The 16,827-nt window shown below is 36.7% G+C and overlaps 2 protein-coding genes and 1 pseudogene across 2 annotated transcripts; all 3 read right to left on the bottom strand.

Annotated features, from left to right (window-relative positions):
• Positions 1 to 208: 208 nt before the first annotated feature.
• LOC140332716 (olfactory receptor 6N1-like) lies at positions 209 to 1,207 on the bottom strand. The gene has a single exon (XM_072413910.1). It carries the CDS (start codon positions 1,205 to 1,207, stop codon positions 209 to 211), a length of 999 nt encoding a protein of 332 aa, XP_072270011.1.
• Positions 1,208 to 8,305: 7,098 nt separating this feature from the next.
• On the bottom strand, positions 8,306 to 9,262 carry LOC140332717 (olfactory receptor 6N1-like). The gene has a single exon (XM_072413912.1). The coding sequence runs from the start codon at positions 9,260 to 9,262 to the stop codon at positions 8,306 to 8,308; it is 957 nt and encodes a 318-aa protein (XP_072270013.1).
• A 3,445-nt stretch (positions 9,263 to 12,707) lies between these two features.
• LOC140332817 (olfactory receptor 6B1-like) lies at positions 12,708 to 13,493 on the bottom strand (annotated as a pseudogene).
• Between the last annotated feature and the right edge of the window lie 3,334 nt (positions 13,494 to 16,827).

The raw sequence follows: 16,827 nt of genomic DNA on the forward strand, positions 1-16,827 counted from the left end.
GAGGAAGTACTAAAATTGTGCAAGGCAGTTAGTGAAACAGATAGCATTTCCATCATCTCACAAAACATATAAAAAACTAGGGAAATTGCTGTGCATTGTGCTGCACAGCATTTTGACAAAAAGGGTCATGTCTGTTTTTTGCTAAGTGTGGTTTGTTGGTAGTCTATTTAAACTGAATGGGCTGCTAGCTGCCTTTATACAATGTACATTAAAACATGTGCAGAAAGGCAATGCAATGCAAGGTGTGATGTTGCCTGAAATTACGCTTTTCTTTTCTTACCAAACATCTTCTCAAACATTTTTGTACACCTGTTTTAATAGTTTGGTTTCTTAGGCTATATATTATGGGGTTAAACATGGGAGTGACTACTGTATAAATAAGGGATAAAGTCTTTTTAAATGTACTAGAAAAGTTATGTGTTGGCACCACATATACACTAAAAAGTGTTCCATAATATGTGCACACTGCAGCCAGGTGAGAGCTGCATGTTGAGAATGTTTTCCATCTACCTGTGGATGAAGGGATCTTCAGAATAGTAATAATAATGCATACATAAGTCCCAATAACAAAAAAAAATGAAAATGTTATCACTGAACCTGTATATATGAAAGTTTCTATTTCAACTGCATCAGTACTTGAGCAAGAAAGTTTTAGAATGGGAGCAAAATCACAGAAAAAATGATCAACTATTTTAGGTCCACAAAATTGTAGCTGAGTAACCATTATGAATGTAATTGACATGCTGGTAAAGGCGCATACCCATGAGAACAGGGCAAGCTCCCAACAAAATGCAAAAGTCATCATAGAAGTATAATGAAGCGGTTTGCAAATAGCCAGGTAGCGATCATAGGACATGGATGCAAAGAGGAAACACTCTGTGGCTCCCAATGATCCACACAAATAAAATTGCAAAAGACAATTGCTAAGATAGATGGCAGCTCCATCTTCCCATAGAACATGTAAAAAGTTAGGAATGAGATTGGTAGTAAATGCAACTTCTGATAAGGATAAATTACACAGGAAAACATACATTGGAGAATGAAGACTGTGTTCAGATGTGATGGCTGAAATTATTAGAAGATTTCCTGTTACTATCAGTAAGTAAATCAGAAGAAAAAAAATAAAAAGGAATATTTTCGTGTTTTGCAGATGTTCTATTCCGGTTAGCCAGACTTCAGTAATTCTAGAATAATTGTCTTCATGCATTTTATCTTAAAATCTGGTAACACTCCTTTACTTTAAAAGGAGGATACAGCAATAATTTTGTCTTGTTGATTATATTGGCGTTATGTATTTTACTTTAAAATATTGCCCTCTGATCTTCTTTTAAAAAAAAATCATGGTTTCTTTTTTTCTGTAGACTAGTCTGGCTATCCTTTGTTTTCTGTGCATCTCTCATTGCAGGGAAGAGTTTCTATATGGAGAATGGTGTGCCCCTGGGTAGCTTGTGGTAGTTATAGTCTGTCTAGTAGCCCTAAAGGCTTATGAGAAACATACTTTATCTGATGTATTTAAATATCTTACTGTATTCAGTGATTAAAATCCCTGCAGTAATTCTCACTGGAACTTTTGTAGTTTATTTTTTGAATTCATCAACATAGTTATGGCTAAAAATAACATTTCATAAGAACTTGCTAAAAAGTAATTGTTAAAGTTTTAACTAAGTGTGTTTTAAAAGTTTATGAAATATCAAAGTGGGCCTGAATAGGTTTCCTAGAAGGAACATTCAGAAATCTTAAAGTGAAACTCAAACACAATAATTAATAAATAAATATATACCGGTACTCTTTTTCCTTTAAAAATTATTTAAATGATCATTAATAATTTTTTTAGGTTCAGTTAATTCAGTACATGTTAATCCTACTAGTGGATGTAGTGCCAATGAAACAAAAATCTCAATTGTTTAAATATTCACTCACAGTCTAAAATGTTTTGTTTGAACATCTAGTATACTGAATTTTGCTGCCATGAAGACCAGGTTAGATATGCATGGATTAAAATGAGTCACCAACATTCTTTTTAAACCTTTTAAAATGTCTCTTGTTGTAACATTTGTTTCTTGTATATAATATATGAAATTCAGGTTGTTTTTTAAGTAAATAAGTAAAAGTATAAACATAAAAAGAAACAGAATTATTCATAATACAAGGCTTAGAGAATGTACAACCGTATAAAGCATGTTCAGTTAATTAAATACAAGTGGTATAAAGCAATATATAGTAAACAGCATTACCTATAAAATATATTGAAACAAAAGACCCCACTAAGTGTAAAGCAACATGTAAACTAGCAAAGTGGTCAAATAACTACATTAGTGTAAGCAATTGTGAAATCACAACCATCATGCAAATAGTTTCTTCATATTTCCCTTTAGTTATAAAGAGGTTCACATATTCAACCATAAAAGTAATAAACAAAAGAAAAAAAATGGAGAAAAAACTAACAAATGGAAAAAGAAATGAAAGAGAGTGGAGGAGGAGGATAATGCTAGGGTCATACAACACAGAAAGCACAGGTCTTACAATTTTATTATCTACAAATATATGTACTGAGTAAAATGTTTATTTGATATGAACCCCTTCTCTTGGTGCTTCTCCAAATGACCAATTAGCCTGGCCATCAGGAGTTCCATCTGTCTAACATTCTGCATTTTTTTGTACAAATCTAATTCCACAGGAGGCAATGGTGAGTTCCATTTCAAAGTTATCAACTTTGCTGCAGTCAAAACATGGGTGACTGATTTAGCTTGTATCCCCTAAATATTTTAGATAGGAAGACCGAGAAGATGAGTTAGAAGATCTTGCCATGTTGGTACAGAAACTGAAGGAGAGATTTAGCTTTTCAGTTTTAAATACATTTTTAATGGACACACCCACTGAGCTATGGAACTTTAATTACGTTATAAGCACAACCATTTCTGCTCTCTGTGCTAGCCTGGCTAGTTATAGTAATAATCTTGTTATGCCTTTTGCTAGCACTTTCCTTTATACAATAAATAATTTAACAGGGTGACTATCTGTAATGCGCCTGGGCAAAGAAACCACAGCCAACTCCAAGAATCCTTTTATCAAGTTTTATTATAGTCATAAAACTGGACAAGGGTTATTTTACAAATGTTAAGTCCAATAAGCGTAGTACAGGAGGGTAAGGCAAAGGCAGGTCAGGAACAATCCGAGGTCAGGGCAGGCAGCAGACAAGAGTGGTCACAAACAATCCGAGGTCGGGGCTGGCAGCAGACAAGAGTGGTCACAAACAATCCGAGGTCAGGGCAGGCAGAGTTCAGGCAAGAGTCAGGTTTCAGACTAGGTCGCTATGGGAATGACAAACTGGATTCACATAAACTAACACAAAGGACGCACCCAAGCACACTGTGTTCACAGAGGCTTATAGCAGGCAATGGTGTTCAGGACAGGTTCTCCTTAAATGGCCAGAGTGACCAATGACCCTGCGCCACCTGGCGCCATTTGATTGGAGGGTAACTGAATCCCCTGCGGCTGGTTGGCCGCAAGGAATTCAAACTATGTCCCGCTCCGCGGCGAGCAGCCGAGTGCCACGCCCTCAGGGGGTACAAGAGGCACGCGTGGTAGCACGCGCACCTCTTCCCACAGCACCCCCGGGGCGTGCCCTACTTTGCACATCCAAAGGAGTGCTGAGAACAGGACTTTTTGTAATCACGTCCATAGAGATGCAAGGGATGCCGCCTGGCCGAGCAGTAGTTAGGACAGATCCCTAAGCCTGCAGAGAGAGACACGCTGCGAGCAGGGCAGTAGCCTCGGCCATGCTGCCTGGTGCAGCGGCATCTGCCTCTGCGGCTGGGATCCCCAGGGACGCAGCAGACTCGCAGGACAGATAAGTTCCTTACTACATCTCAGTCATGAGAGTCAGTAAATCAGGTATTGGTCTAAACCCTTTTCTCGCACATTGAATATTATTCAAATTGTTTCTAAGGCGTCACCTCAGTGATTTGGTGTAGGGGCAATAAGGTTATATTAAATACAAATTTTATTCGATTCAGTTATGAAGTATTCAAAGGAAACCTATTCTAGAAATATAAAAATTAAAATACATAGCCTCTATTCATGTAGCATATTACTACTAAAAAGGGTGTAAGAAAACAGTTCAAGTCAAATTATTTTCCTTTACACTTTTTACACTGCATTTTTTTGGACAAACTACACATTTTGTCAAGTTTTCATTCCTGTTCAACTCCCTACTGGGAGGAGTCACCCCTCTATTTGCTTTGTAATTATTGTCACCAAAACAGAACATTAAGAATAGTTCAAAACGTGTAAGTTGTCATTCCCTAATAGTAGACACCTGTTCCAAGTGGTCACAAACAATAGACCAATTTCATGGCTGCACAGTGCTTGGGCAATTCCATCACAATTCCTGCTTTGGGTATGTGCTGAATTTGGTGTTGAAGACAATTCTAAAGCCTTTCCCTGGATTGCAGGATGTCTTGGCCATGGGCAGAAAGTCCATACCTACTTTAGCAGATTCTACAGTGCACTGCAACTTTGCAGAGACTAAATGGCCTTCCATTTAACATTATATATCCTGGACAGCCTGTATAAGAAATAGAAGGTTACTAACTATCCAATGCACCACAGTAAAAACACAGGGGGCTTGACTTTATTTTACCCAAGGCAGTGGCAGCTTATTAAGGATGTCTGGTAATTGGTAAAGCCAATGCAGGAAAGAACAAAATTTGGCAGCTAGGAAAGCAGCAGTATTATTGATGTTATTTCACTCATTTTTTATGTTAGAAGCTGCACTGGATTTGATACAGCAAGAGTGAGAGAAGGAAGACTCTAATTTTTTGAGAGGTGACTACTGAATTTTTCAAGCCTTATGAAAATGTGGTAAAACTGCACTACAATGAACAAAAATTGTGCAGCCGCTTAAGAAGAGACATTTCTCTTAAGTGCATACCTGTGTCTCATCTTGTCAATAGGCATTTCTCTGTTGCCCACTTCATCAGTCCTCAGCCCCCTTTGTCTCAATGGAGGTGTCTACAGCCTCTTGGACATAATTGCCAGCTACTTCCATCGGTTCCATACAGTAGGAGAAGGGAGAGTTAGAAGATATGATAAGCCAGAATGTATCATCATTTCTGGCATTTCCAAAATTTCACTTTTACTTAACTCTTAGGCTATGTACACACGTGCAATAATTATCATTAAAAAATAAACGACCAATGACCGATCGTCCGACAATTGTTAACAAAAAAAGTGCACAACAGCTGGCCAGCAACACAGATAAACGAGGAATGCGCTGGGAACGAACGACCATCCCAGCGGATCTGAACGATTGTTCGCTATCTATTGTGTGTACGGTCATTCAGTGATCGTGGATGGTTCTGCGGTACACTTTCTCCGGTACACGTCACTTTCTACATCGTTCAAATTATCATATCTAGGGAGTGTACATTATTTGTGGATTAAATCTGAACAATCGTATCAATTCAGCATCTACAGAATTGTGCAGAATATGATTGTTTAAAATAATCGTTGATCTGTTGTTAATCGTTTGTTTTCTAACGACAATTATTGCACGTGTCTATGTAGCCTTAGCCCTATGGATTATTGAGCCAAGAAACTGGATATTTGGCCAAAACTGTCAGGGTATGTCAGAGTATGTTTTGTCTACCCTGAAGTGTTGTATTGTAGAAAGTTTTAGTGCAGCAGCTTGAATTGTTACTTCCAAACAAAGTACTCTGCCTGCCACTGATGTGGAGTGAAAGAACCAGTCCTGGATTGGTGACCTGCTGCAGCCACCTCTTCTTGATGCCAGCCAATAGTTTTTCCTCCACCAACAACAATCACCATAGCGCCACCACCTCAGCCACCAACAACACACGTAGAGGTGAATGTTTTATGAATGTTGGTGGTTGAGAAATGAATGCATTTGCCCCAGATTCTGCTAAAACTGCCTTAATAAACACCAGAAGAAGCAGTCAAAAAATGGCAACACTGGTGAAATTTATAAGCAACACGGGGAAAAAAATGATTTGTGACTGATCAGTAGGTGACATCACAGCATTTAGTTGCATATATATGCAAACTGATTTCTCTTTTTTTGCAGAAAAATTAGAATTGAAAAAATCAGAAAAATTGTGGTTTTTCAAACATAATAAGTTTTTCTCCTTGTTAATGTCAGCTTTGTGCTTTGTCTGTGTGTATGCGAGACACTGCTAGTCTAACCGAACCCCGCTGTGTCTCCCCCTGTTCCTCATCTAACACACCTGGGAACTATCTGTTTTCTGTGCAGCTAATGACTTATTATTTCACACTCTAGGGACATTACTACGTTTTACTTTAACATGAACAGATTTTTAGACTTTTTTTAGTCATTTTGCTTGTACTTAAGTAAAATGTCATCAAGTTATTATTTTTAAGTTAGTACTTGAGATGAATGTTTTAGTTCTCTTTCCACCTTTGTCTAAATAACCATCTAGATGTGCAGGTTGCCTGGTTTGTCTTCAATACTTTTGCATTACAGACCTGAAACAAGTAAACAACAAATACAAATGGGAGAAAAATCAGAGCTCAATATCTTTTAATGTTTTTAAGGTCTGAATTTAACTTTTCCTAAAATGACAGTTTCCCATTAAATACACCTTGATGTTGTAGGCAATATATCATTAATTCAAACAATGGGCCTGATATATTAAGGCTCTTCAAGACTATTTTTTTAAGAAATATGTTCCAGGTTTGTTGGATCACCCAGATTCTTTCATGATAGTCTATATTCTCTAGCCTTGGTGAGCTTTAATAAATCAGCCCCAATACATACAAATATGCATGTTATAAGCTTTACTAAGTAGGAGGGATAAAACCACTGACTTTCTGCTGGAAATACTAGCTTTCTTATTGCCTTTGGCTTTGGATCAGTACTGAGATACTGATTTAGAACAAACATGCCAATTAGGAGTCAGAATGCAGCTGAGATGCATAAAAGTGTCTTAAAAAGTATCAAAGCTGTTGCATCTGCATCACAGCCAGGAAACTAAGTATTTTCAAAAGAACAGCAGAAAGTCATGGTAGTTTCCATACTGTTGATTTAATTGATTTTACATTCCTTTAGCTTATGTTAACACTTGGTTTTAGGTGCTTCTAAGATCTTTCATTCACAGGTTCATCTGATATGCCTTTGACTTCAAGTTGCTTTTGCATTGCCCTTGATTTGTATTGGAAGAAAAGAAGTTCTGTCAAGTAAAAAAGGATAAATGACATATGTGCATCATGTTACTACTTCACAAAATAATGTGCTCACTGCAGTGTGTTGAAGTGCTATTAATTTTGAATGATGCCTCAAAGCATTGAAATTGTAGCAGGCAATGCTTGACACCACAGTGCACCACATTTTCTGCCTGGTAGCGCACTGTATTTTGGAAAACAAGGCTCGTGTACATTTTTTGCTAAATTATAGTAACCATAATTCATTTGATTGTAACTAAGGCACACGATCCAAGATTTAGATCAAACTCTCCACGAATATCTTTTGCAAAAAGCTATGTAGTATTCGTTGTAAAAGATGCAGAAGAACCACTATCTTGTTCTTAATGATCTACACAGTTAAAATTTTTCAAGACATTTACTAAGATGAATAATAGCTCCATCATCCCTAAAACAAGTATTTTGCCATTAATTAAATTGCTGTGCATTGTGCAGCACTAAATTTTGGAAAAGAAGTTTTGTGTACAGGTAGTCCCCGGGTTACACACGAGATAGGGGCTGTAGGTTTGTTCTTAAGTTGAATTTGATTATAAGTCAAAACAGGACATTATTTTAATAAATGCAATTAGGACAGATGTTTGTCTCAACTTATTTTTAGACAGTGTGGTGCCAGTTACTGTATAAAATCTTCACTGTGAGTTAATCACAAACAAAGCAAAAAAAAACAACTTTATAGAGCCTAGACATTAACTACTGGAGCAAGCTTTGCTTTGATATGCAAAAAGTAACAACTGCAGAACTTGTCTTGGTCATTAAAGAGTTACAAGAGCTTGCAGAACCTACAACAATAGCTGTGTTCAGCAAAAATTTCTTCTGCAAGTCATGTGAACAGCTCCCTCCCCCATTATCAAGCCTCCATCCTGCACAGGAGCAAGCAGGGAAGCCCTGTTTGTATCTAGGAGTCGTTCGTATGTCGCATGTCCTTAACTCGGAGACTACCTGTATTGGTAAACCATTTAGGAGTATATTTATAAATATACCCCTTAGAAATTATGGGCTGCTTCTTGCCTTAGCGCAATGCTCAATACCATATATGCAATAAGGCAATACAACGCAAGGTGTGATGTTACCTGAAAAGCTGGTTTTCTTGTGTTACCAAACATTTTCTCAAACATTTTCGTACACCTTTTTTAATATTTTGGTTTCTTAGGCTATATATTATGGGGTTAAACATAGGAGTGACTACTGTGTAAATAAGGGACAAAGTCTTTCTAACTGTACTTGAAAAGTTATGCGTTGGCACCACATAGACACTAATAAGTGTTCCGTAATATGTGCACACTGCAGCCAGGTGAGAGCTACATGTTGAGAACGCTTTCCATCTACCTGTGGATGAAGGGATCTTCATAATACTAATAATAATGCATACATAAGTCCCAATAACAAACAAAAATGGAAATAGTGTCACTGAAGATGTAAATATGAAAGTTTCTATTTCAACTGCATCAGTGCTTGAGCATGAAAGTTTTAGAATTGGAGCAAAATCACAGAAAAAATGGTCAATTACTTTAGGTCCACAAAATTGTAGCTGAGTAACCATTATGAATGTAATTGACATGCTAGTAAAGGCGCATACCCATGAGAACAGGGCAAGCTCCCAACAAAATGCAAAAGTCATCAGAAAAGTATAATGGAGTGGTTTGCAAATAGCCAGGTAGCGATCATAGGACATGGATGCAAAGAGGAAACACTCTGTGGCTCCCAATGATCCACACAAATAAAATTGCCCAAGGCAGTTTCTGAGATAAATAGCAGCTCCATCTTCCCATAGAACATGTAAAAAGTTAGGAATGAGATTGGTAGTAAATGCAACTTCTGATAAAGATAAATTACACAGGAAAAAATACATTGGAGAATGAAGGCTATGTTCAAATGCGATGACTGAAATTATTAGGAGATTTCCTGTTACTATCATTATGTAAATCATAAAAAAAAAAATAAAAAGGAATATTTTAGTGCTTTGCAGATGCTCTATTCCGGTTAGCCAGACTTCAGTAATTCTGGAATAATTGTCTTCATGCATTTTAATATTGAAGCTAATACCACTCCTTTGATTTACAGTGAACAATAAGACAGTAATTTTACCTTGTTGATTATACAAGTGTTATGTATTTTACCTAAAAGGTTACTCTTTGATCTTCTTAGGTCTTGTAAGAAATATAAGTTATGGTCTATGTTGTTGTAGAACAATCTATGTATTCTTTGTTTGTGTGGCTTGTGGTAGTTATGGTCTGCCTAGAAGCCTGAAGGCTAATTAGAAACATATTTTTATCAGATGAATTTAAATATTTTACTGTCTTCAGTGATTAAAATCCCTGCAGTAATTCTCACTGGAACCTTTGTAGTTTATCTCTTGAATTCATCATCATAGTTATTTTGGCTAAAAATAGCTTTTCATGGTAATTTGCTATAAAGTAATTGTTAAAGTTTTAGAAAAGTATTTTATAATTATAATATAGTAATTTTATTACATTATCACTATCTCCTTCTGTTGGTAGTTTTTACCTGGTAATCCTACCAGTGCTTGTAGTATCTGTGGAGGGGGCAGGAACACTGGACTTGAACATTTACAACTACTTTGATTGTACCTAAGCAGTAATCTGATATAGGTTCCTTTTACCGGAAATTTTGAACTTTCTGACAGCTGGCTGTGGCATCTTGGGCAGTGTTGCCTGTAACTCCTACTTTTCTGGACATTTGTAGTGAATGTTAATGTTACTCCATGCACTCTTTGCTGGAGAGGAAGCTGTACCTGAAGAAATACAGTGCAAGGATCTATCTGTTCCTGTTTTATTTATTCTGTGGATTTATGCTTTCGACACCTCACTTTGTTGCCTCTGTATAACATTATTTCTGTTTAAACTAGCCAATTGCTTGCATGCCAGACTAGCATGACTTCATATACCCTAACAGGATGGTATTGCTGTGAGGAGGCCAGTTATTTGCATCCAAAACAGCAAATGTTGTGTACCACTAGGTTAAAACTGAAGCATTATCATTAGGCAGCCTAGCCTTTTTCTAGACTGGTGGTACAGTTGTTCACAAAAACCTTCTTTTTTTATTGTAATTTTTATTGTATTTTATGGGGAGACAAAAAACAAGGAGGGATATCAAGAAAAAATAATTCCAACATACAATTTCAATAAGCAAAAACAAACCCAGATAAATAAAGGAAAAAAAACAAATGTGTACAAAGGAAATATCAATTACAGAAGAAACATTAGCTTAAAATGTTTAAAACAAGAAACAAGAGTATTTCATAAATAGAAACATGGAAAAATAAAGTTTACAATCTAATGATCAAAACATATAATATGGTAAAACCCCAGCCTAACAAAAGCATAATAAAGATTAATAACAACAGGGGAGCAAATAAGTAAGAAAAAGGAAGAAAACAAGTAAAAGAGCATGGCATAGAAGTGAATATCGGTAAGCCCAAGAGATAGATAACCACATCAAGGGATTTAGCAGTTTCCAGCATTTCACAAAGGAGAGCATTGACCTTAGTCCAGTCGAGTACTATAATTGGACATGTGCAAAAGATGTGGTATAGAGTGCCAACCTCCAACCTACATCTCCAGCACACGTTACTTGTGGCTGGTTATATGTATGTATATGTAGTCTATAAGGAGTGAGATACCAATGCATCATTATTTCATATTTTCATATTTCATATTTGATATCAGTGTTCTCTTTATATTTAGTGCAGAACTAACCCTTGAATGCACTGCTCAATATACTTTTCCAGATCTCCAGCGCCAATTTTCTCTCTTTCTCTTTCATCAGGTTCACTGATGAAAGTGTATCCTCTCCAGCCTAACTCTCCAGGCTCAGGGAAGTGGGTGGGCTGTGTTTCACGACACAACCCACCCACTCTCCGAACACAGACTCAGATCTGTGATGACAGAGCGGGCAGGGGTATTGCGTTATGACATCACTATGGGGGAGGTTCCTCTCTTTGATAATTGGCTCCCTGCACATGCGCGGTCAGGAGCTGGTAATTTTAGTGGTCCGTGGGACCAAAAAGGTTGGCGACTCCTGTAATAAAGTACTCCAAGACTGGAGAAGCTAGACTATCATGGGGAAAATTGGGTGATCCAAAAAACCTGCAATGGATTTCTTAAAATTTATTTGCTCTTAGTTGACAAATGTTTTCAATCCTGGACTAGATGCATTCCTGGTTTGTTGGATAACTTAGGTTCATGTTTGATCTTTATATGATTAGTCTGATTATAGTTTGAATATATATTGATTAGTCTATTTTAACCAGTCTTGTAGATCTTTGTAGATCTTTAATAAATTAGGTCCGATGCATCTATGAGGGATTGGCACGGACAACCAGGAGTTTTAGAATGTGATTTACCTTCAGACAGACATAAAAGACCCAGAATAAAATGTAATAATGTTTACCCTCCTAAATGTTTGCAAGCAGAAGTATCTACATTTACTTGGTTCCAAACTCTTTACATATGCAACAGAGCTCAGGCTGGGGGGAGTGAAGCAACACAGGAAGCCAAACAGTTGTTTTGCAATACAAAGAGGATGGTGAAAAGACAAATAGAGCGAAGAGATTGAGAAATTAGCTAATCAATCTTCTGCTTCTTGCTTTACCATTCAGCCACAGGGTAGGTGTCATTCTTATTAAACTTCAGCAGATAGAAATCAGGCCTCCTTCCCTGCCATTCAAGACTGTGTGATATTGCAGTTACATTTATGTTCCAATCAAGTCAGATTTATTACAATTTGTCTAAAATTTTCTGGCAGAAGAATTTTGTGAAATTTGCCCAGCAAATCTCTAGCACAGCTGTGCAACTTTTAACCCCCCTAGTGTGACTCGGGTGGATTTTACTTGCAAAAAGCAGTAATCCCGAGTCAAACTCGGGGTCACTTTTAACTGAAAAAAAAACCACCTTGTTCTGTCGCTGTCCCCCTGGGTCCTGCTGGACCTACTCCTCTGATCTCCAGCCACTCAATGCAGTGACGATCTCCAGGGTTTCCCGGTAATGTCGGTGCATGCTTCGGTGTAGGCGGGAGGATCAGCGGGAAATTCAAATAATTTTGGATTATTACAAAATAGTTGTATTGAGTCCAATACTAATAAATATTCATATAATATATATATAATTATAGGGACTCCCAAAGGTGACGTCTGTGGGACCCATAGAGACACTTTGATCCCTTTGAAACCTGGATTTTGTTCTAATGTTTTTGCTGTGTTGATCAATAAAAGTGGACAGAATTCCCTGAAATTTGAATGAAGCCTGAAGTACCTCTTTGCAGTGAGAGTGTTCGATGCTAACCCCCAAATCTCTTAGACAGATACCATGGGGAAAGGTGTCTCCATTTAAAAGTTTCCCTTCTATTGCTATTCTGGTGGCAACTAAATGTTTGGGATGCTCAGTTATGCAACTTTATATGTTTTTATATAAACTTTATATGTTTCTAATGGCTGTTGGTGCAGCTACTTTTTAAATTAGGTTAGCAGCAGCTTTTCTAAGTGACTCATTTTTAAAACGGTAAATGATGGTATTCAGCACAGGAGTCACCAAAATGCAAAAGAAAATAATTCTGGTGAAATGGAGCATTGAGTGTAGGTCTGAGGTAAATGAAAATTACAGTACCATAAAATATTCCCACCACAACCAGGTGAAAGGCACAGGTGGAGAAAGCAAATTTAGAGGGGTTTTAAGATATAAGAAAATAAGCCATTACTTAAAGCAAAGGGTTAAATTCACAAAAGAAATGATTGATGATGTTAGGCCCACAAAATTAAACCTTTGATATAACAATGGCTGAGATGCTAAAAGGCACAGCAGGATAAAATAAGTTTCATAATAAATGCATTGCTCATGATGCCTCCATAATAACGAGGGTGACAAATTGCCACATATCGGTCGTAAGCCATGGCCACCAGAAGAAAATGTTCAGTTGTAGCACAAAGATAAAAGAAATGATGGATAATGATGGATAATGGAATGAAATTGACTGAAATGGACTGCATCTCTCCAATAAGGTCTTAAAGCTTTTTGGGCACAGTGACTGCTGTGTAGCAGATCGCAAGGAAAAATATTACCAAGCAGCATATACATTGGGCTTGGAAGGCAGCAATCAGTGTATGCAAGGATTATAATCAACACATTGGCCATAAGGGTTAAAAGATAAATTACAAGAAATATAGTAAATAGATAGACGCGCTCATCTTGTGATAGCACAAATCCCTGAAGAATGAATTCTGTCACACTGGAGAGGTTCATATTGCCTGTTGTCATAGCAACTGCCTTTTCTTCATCGTGTTCAATGGTGTCAGTCATTGCATATTATAGAGCTGTTATTTTTAAATCAGAAGAAACATGTCAGCCGTACAATACGGTATATCTGTCCGTATACGGTTAAGCATATAATTAGTACGTTTGGAGAGTCTGTTATAATTTTTAGCAAGTGTTATCAAATCAAGTGTAAAATTATGTTTAAGGGTATCACATAGAGGTTCTGGAATTTGCATCAATTCATGGCACATAATTCCAATCATTGCCCTAATTAAGCTATTATTTTAATAAAAACATGTAAGGATTAATGTAGCGCTTGTCCTAATAACTTGCATCAGCCTCTTCCCGTATGAAATGTGCATTCTGTAGGCCTATTACCATAAGGATTTAGAGACATCTAATCAAAGCAGCAGCGAAGCTCTTCTAAAAAAATTTTAACACAGAGAAAAGTTTAGAAAGCTCCAGGTGCTTGTGAACACCCACTAAATAAATATGATGATCCATATACCTGCATATGTTATGTACAATGCTGACCAATACATTATCAATGCAAACCTGATGTTACTAACCAAACAATAAATATATAATAAATTCTAACTTACCATTCCTTAGATGAGGCAGCTGCATTAACTCCTTTTATTTTAATGCAATCTTGAGCGCGGTACATTTTTCAGAAGTCCAGCTGAGAAGCTTTCCTAAAATCCTAAATTTAATCATCACATCAAACTTCAAACATAGGTTTAATATTTATTACATTTTTAGGGAAAAAAGACAAACTACATGCTTTCATTTTTTTTTAACTAGAGGTCGGCAGAGAGTCTTTTCATGTGGCTTCTAGAGCATAAATCTTTTAAAAAACATCTTTGGGGAAAGCCTGTGGGATGCACATGTTGTTTTGCTTGCCTATTTAGTTTAATTCTAACTCTTAATTCTCTGAATTACAGACCAAGGATATCAGACCCATCTCCAGGATTGGAACCCAGCTGGGAAGACAAAAGGGGGTTCAGCAAGCATATACCCCTACTCCCTTGTACATTCCAGGCCCATAGGAGCCAGGAAGGAGGGGGCAGCAAGGCTGTGACCCTCCATTTTTTTCTTTTCTAGACCTCATCACCTCTACTTGCCCCAAAGGGTGGAACTAAAAATTCTTCAAATTTAAAACAATTAGACATTGCTTTTACATTATGCTAGTTAGGTATTTTTCATTTTATGAGTAACGTCTTCTGGATAAATATCCACATAAGTTTGGAAAATTGGTAAGTGGTGAACCAACACGTCTCTACATCTAAAGATTTATAAGCTTTAATACTATATTTTTGTTTTTGGTTTGGATACATTTACATAATTTAGCAGTATGAATGTGTATGAGAAATTAAATGGCAAAAGTATGTCATATTATAAATATGTTGTTGATAGATTTATTTTCATACTGATATACGATCAGGATGTTTTATATACATTAATCAAAAGTGCAAGATCTTTGTCCATTACCTGGATTAATGATTTTTTTGAATTTGTTTGTTAAGATCAATAGTTAATTTTTTTCTGCTGACATTTTTTCATAAATCCATTTTTGTTCATCAAGGAAAGTGCAACTTTGCGAAAAGCGTGTCACCAATTTCAGAATTCTGAATATTGATTCTAAGTCACAAGGACACAAGGAAAGTTCAAAAGTCTTATATGCTGTCTTTTTCACGAATAACTTTTAGGTTGACCTTTGAAAGTACAATTAAAAATAAGGAATATATTATAATAATATAATATATTCTTTTGAATAAACTGAATTAACAAAATTAATGCTAGGCTTTAGCAATTAAACCAGAATATTAAATACATAATGTGAATTGTCTGTAACTGTGCGTATTCTTAAAAGGTCTGGTAAATTGTTCATCCAAGTGTCTTTTTAATTTTTAGAAGAAAACAGTAAATTTTAGGAGCCCATTTAGATCAATGCAGCGCACTAATGCATGTGCCATTATTGCATATGCATTGATGTGTGTTATGTCGGGCATGTTAGTTGATATCTTCTTTTAAATAACTTTATCTCTCCCTTATCGGATGAGCGGCACAATTTTGATTCAAACAGCGTTATGGCAGATAGTATCTCGATATGTAGCTCATAAGCCTTTCTTTTCTGGATGCCTAACTCTGTGCATCTTCAACTTCATATGTAGCTGTGTCTATCAAACAAGCAGACAGTAGGCTTAGAGTGTGTGTGCAGACAAGACTACCAACAAATACCAGTGCTTACTACAAAGAAGTGCTTTTCAATCTGTTAGATTACAGCTACTGTTTTATTTGAAGGCAGCAGCACTGCTTTAAATGTATGTTGTGCACATCTGACTCCCTCACAGCTTTAATTCTGTGTTTAGCAATAGGAGTTTGGAAATACTTGGGTGGCAAGTGTAAGTGTGGAGAAGCAGTAGTGTGGATCTACTTGGTCACCTTGCAGGTTATCTACTGTATCTGTTCCCGGTGTGTCGCGTCATGTTTTGTAAAAAAATATGGCATAGCCTAGAGTTTTACTGCAAATAATTAAGATACTGCAGAAGTAATGGCATTGTAAAACTATTCAACAGCAGGACTGGCCTAATTGGTGTTGTAGTTTGGGGTGGTTTATGTGCTCACTGTCCATGCATTTTTTAGCTTGTATTTCAAATGATTCTGCAGTGTGTTGCAAAATAAAGGCATCTTAAAGAACAGATTGTCAGTAACAAGCAAATGCTTTGCTTTTAAACACTCCAAACTTATAAAAGGCATTAACAGCATAAAATAAAAAGTAAAAAAAAAAAAACAAAACTCCAAAATGACTGAAAACACCAAAGTAATAACACTCCTTTTTCACAAGGAATTTTTTATGAGGAAAGTCGTGCTGCTTAATTTTAAATAAGGAAACAAACATGCATAAACAACATACAGGTACACGCAAAAATAATAAACCATATACCTTAGGACTAATTCACACTGGCAGTAGGGTTGTAGTGCATTTACTGCTTCCTTCTGCTAGGAATCGCTGCCACTTGGGGAGACACTACATTTAGCATCCCCCTGTGACAGTTCTACAGGCAATGATAAGTGAATGCCAGCTGTCACATGTAGAGACACTGTTTTTTTTTTTTTTTTAACCAGTGCTGCAATTAGAGTGCTAGAGTGGCTGGCATGGTTCCAGCCACAGGGAGTCATGCAAGTCTCACGATGAAGAGGCAGGTATAAACCTGCTCTAAATTAAAACCTCAAAAACTCCTAAACCAAAACAAATGGTTTAGCTAGGCAAAGCTTGCTAAGTTAGTAAGTTACCCCAATGCATTCCTCTTTACTTGAA

Source organism: Pyxicephalus adspersus, chromosome 6, assembly GCF_032062135.1.
Source record: "Pyxicephalus adspersus chromosome 6, UCB_Pads_2.0, whole genome shotgun sequence".
NCBI classification, from domain to species: domain Eukaryota; kingdom Metazoa; phylum Chordata; class Amphibia; order Anura; family Pyxicephalidae; genus Pyxicephalus; species Pyxicephalus adspersus.

Excerpts from the sequence above, each read along its gene's own strand:
- LOC140332717 (XM_072413912.1), bottom strand. The coding sequence starts at position 9,262 with ATGCATGAAGACAATTATTCCAGAATTACTGAAGTCTGGCTAACCGGA.
- LOC140332716 (XM_072413910.1), bottom strand. The coding sequence starts at position 1,207 with ATGCATGAAGACAATTATTCTAGAATTACTGAAGTCTGGCTAACCGGA.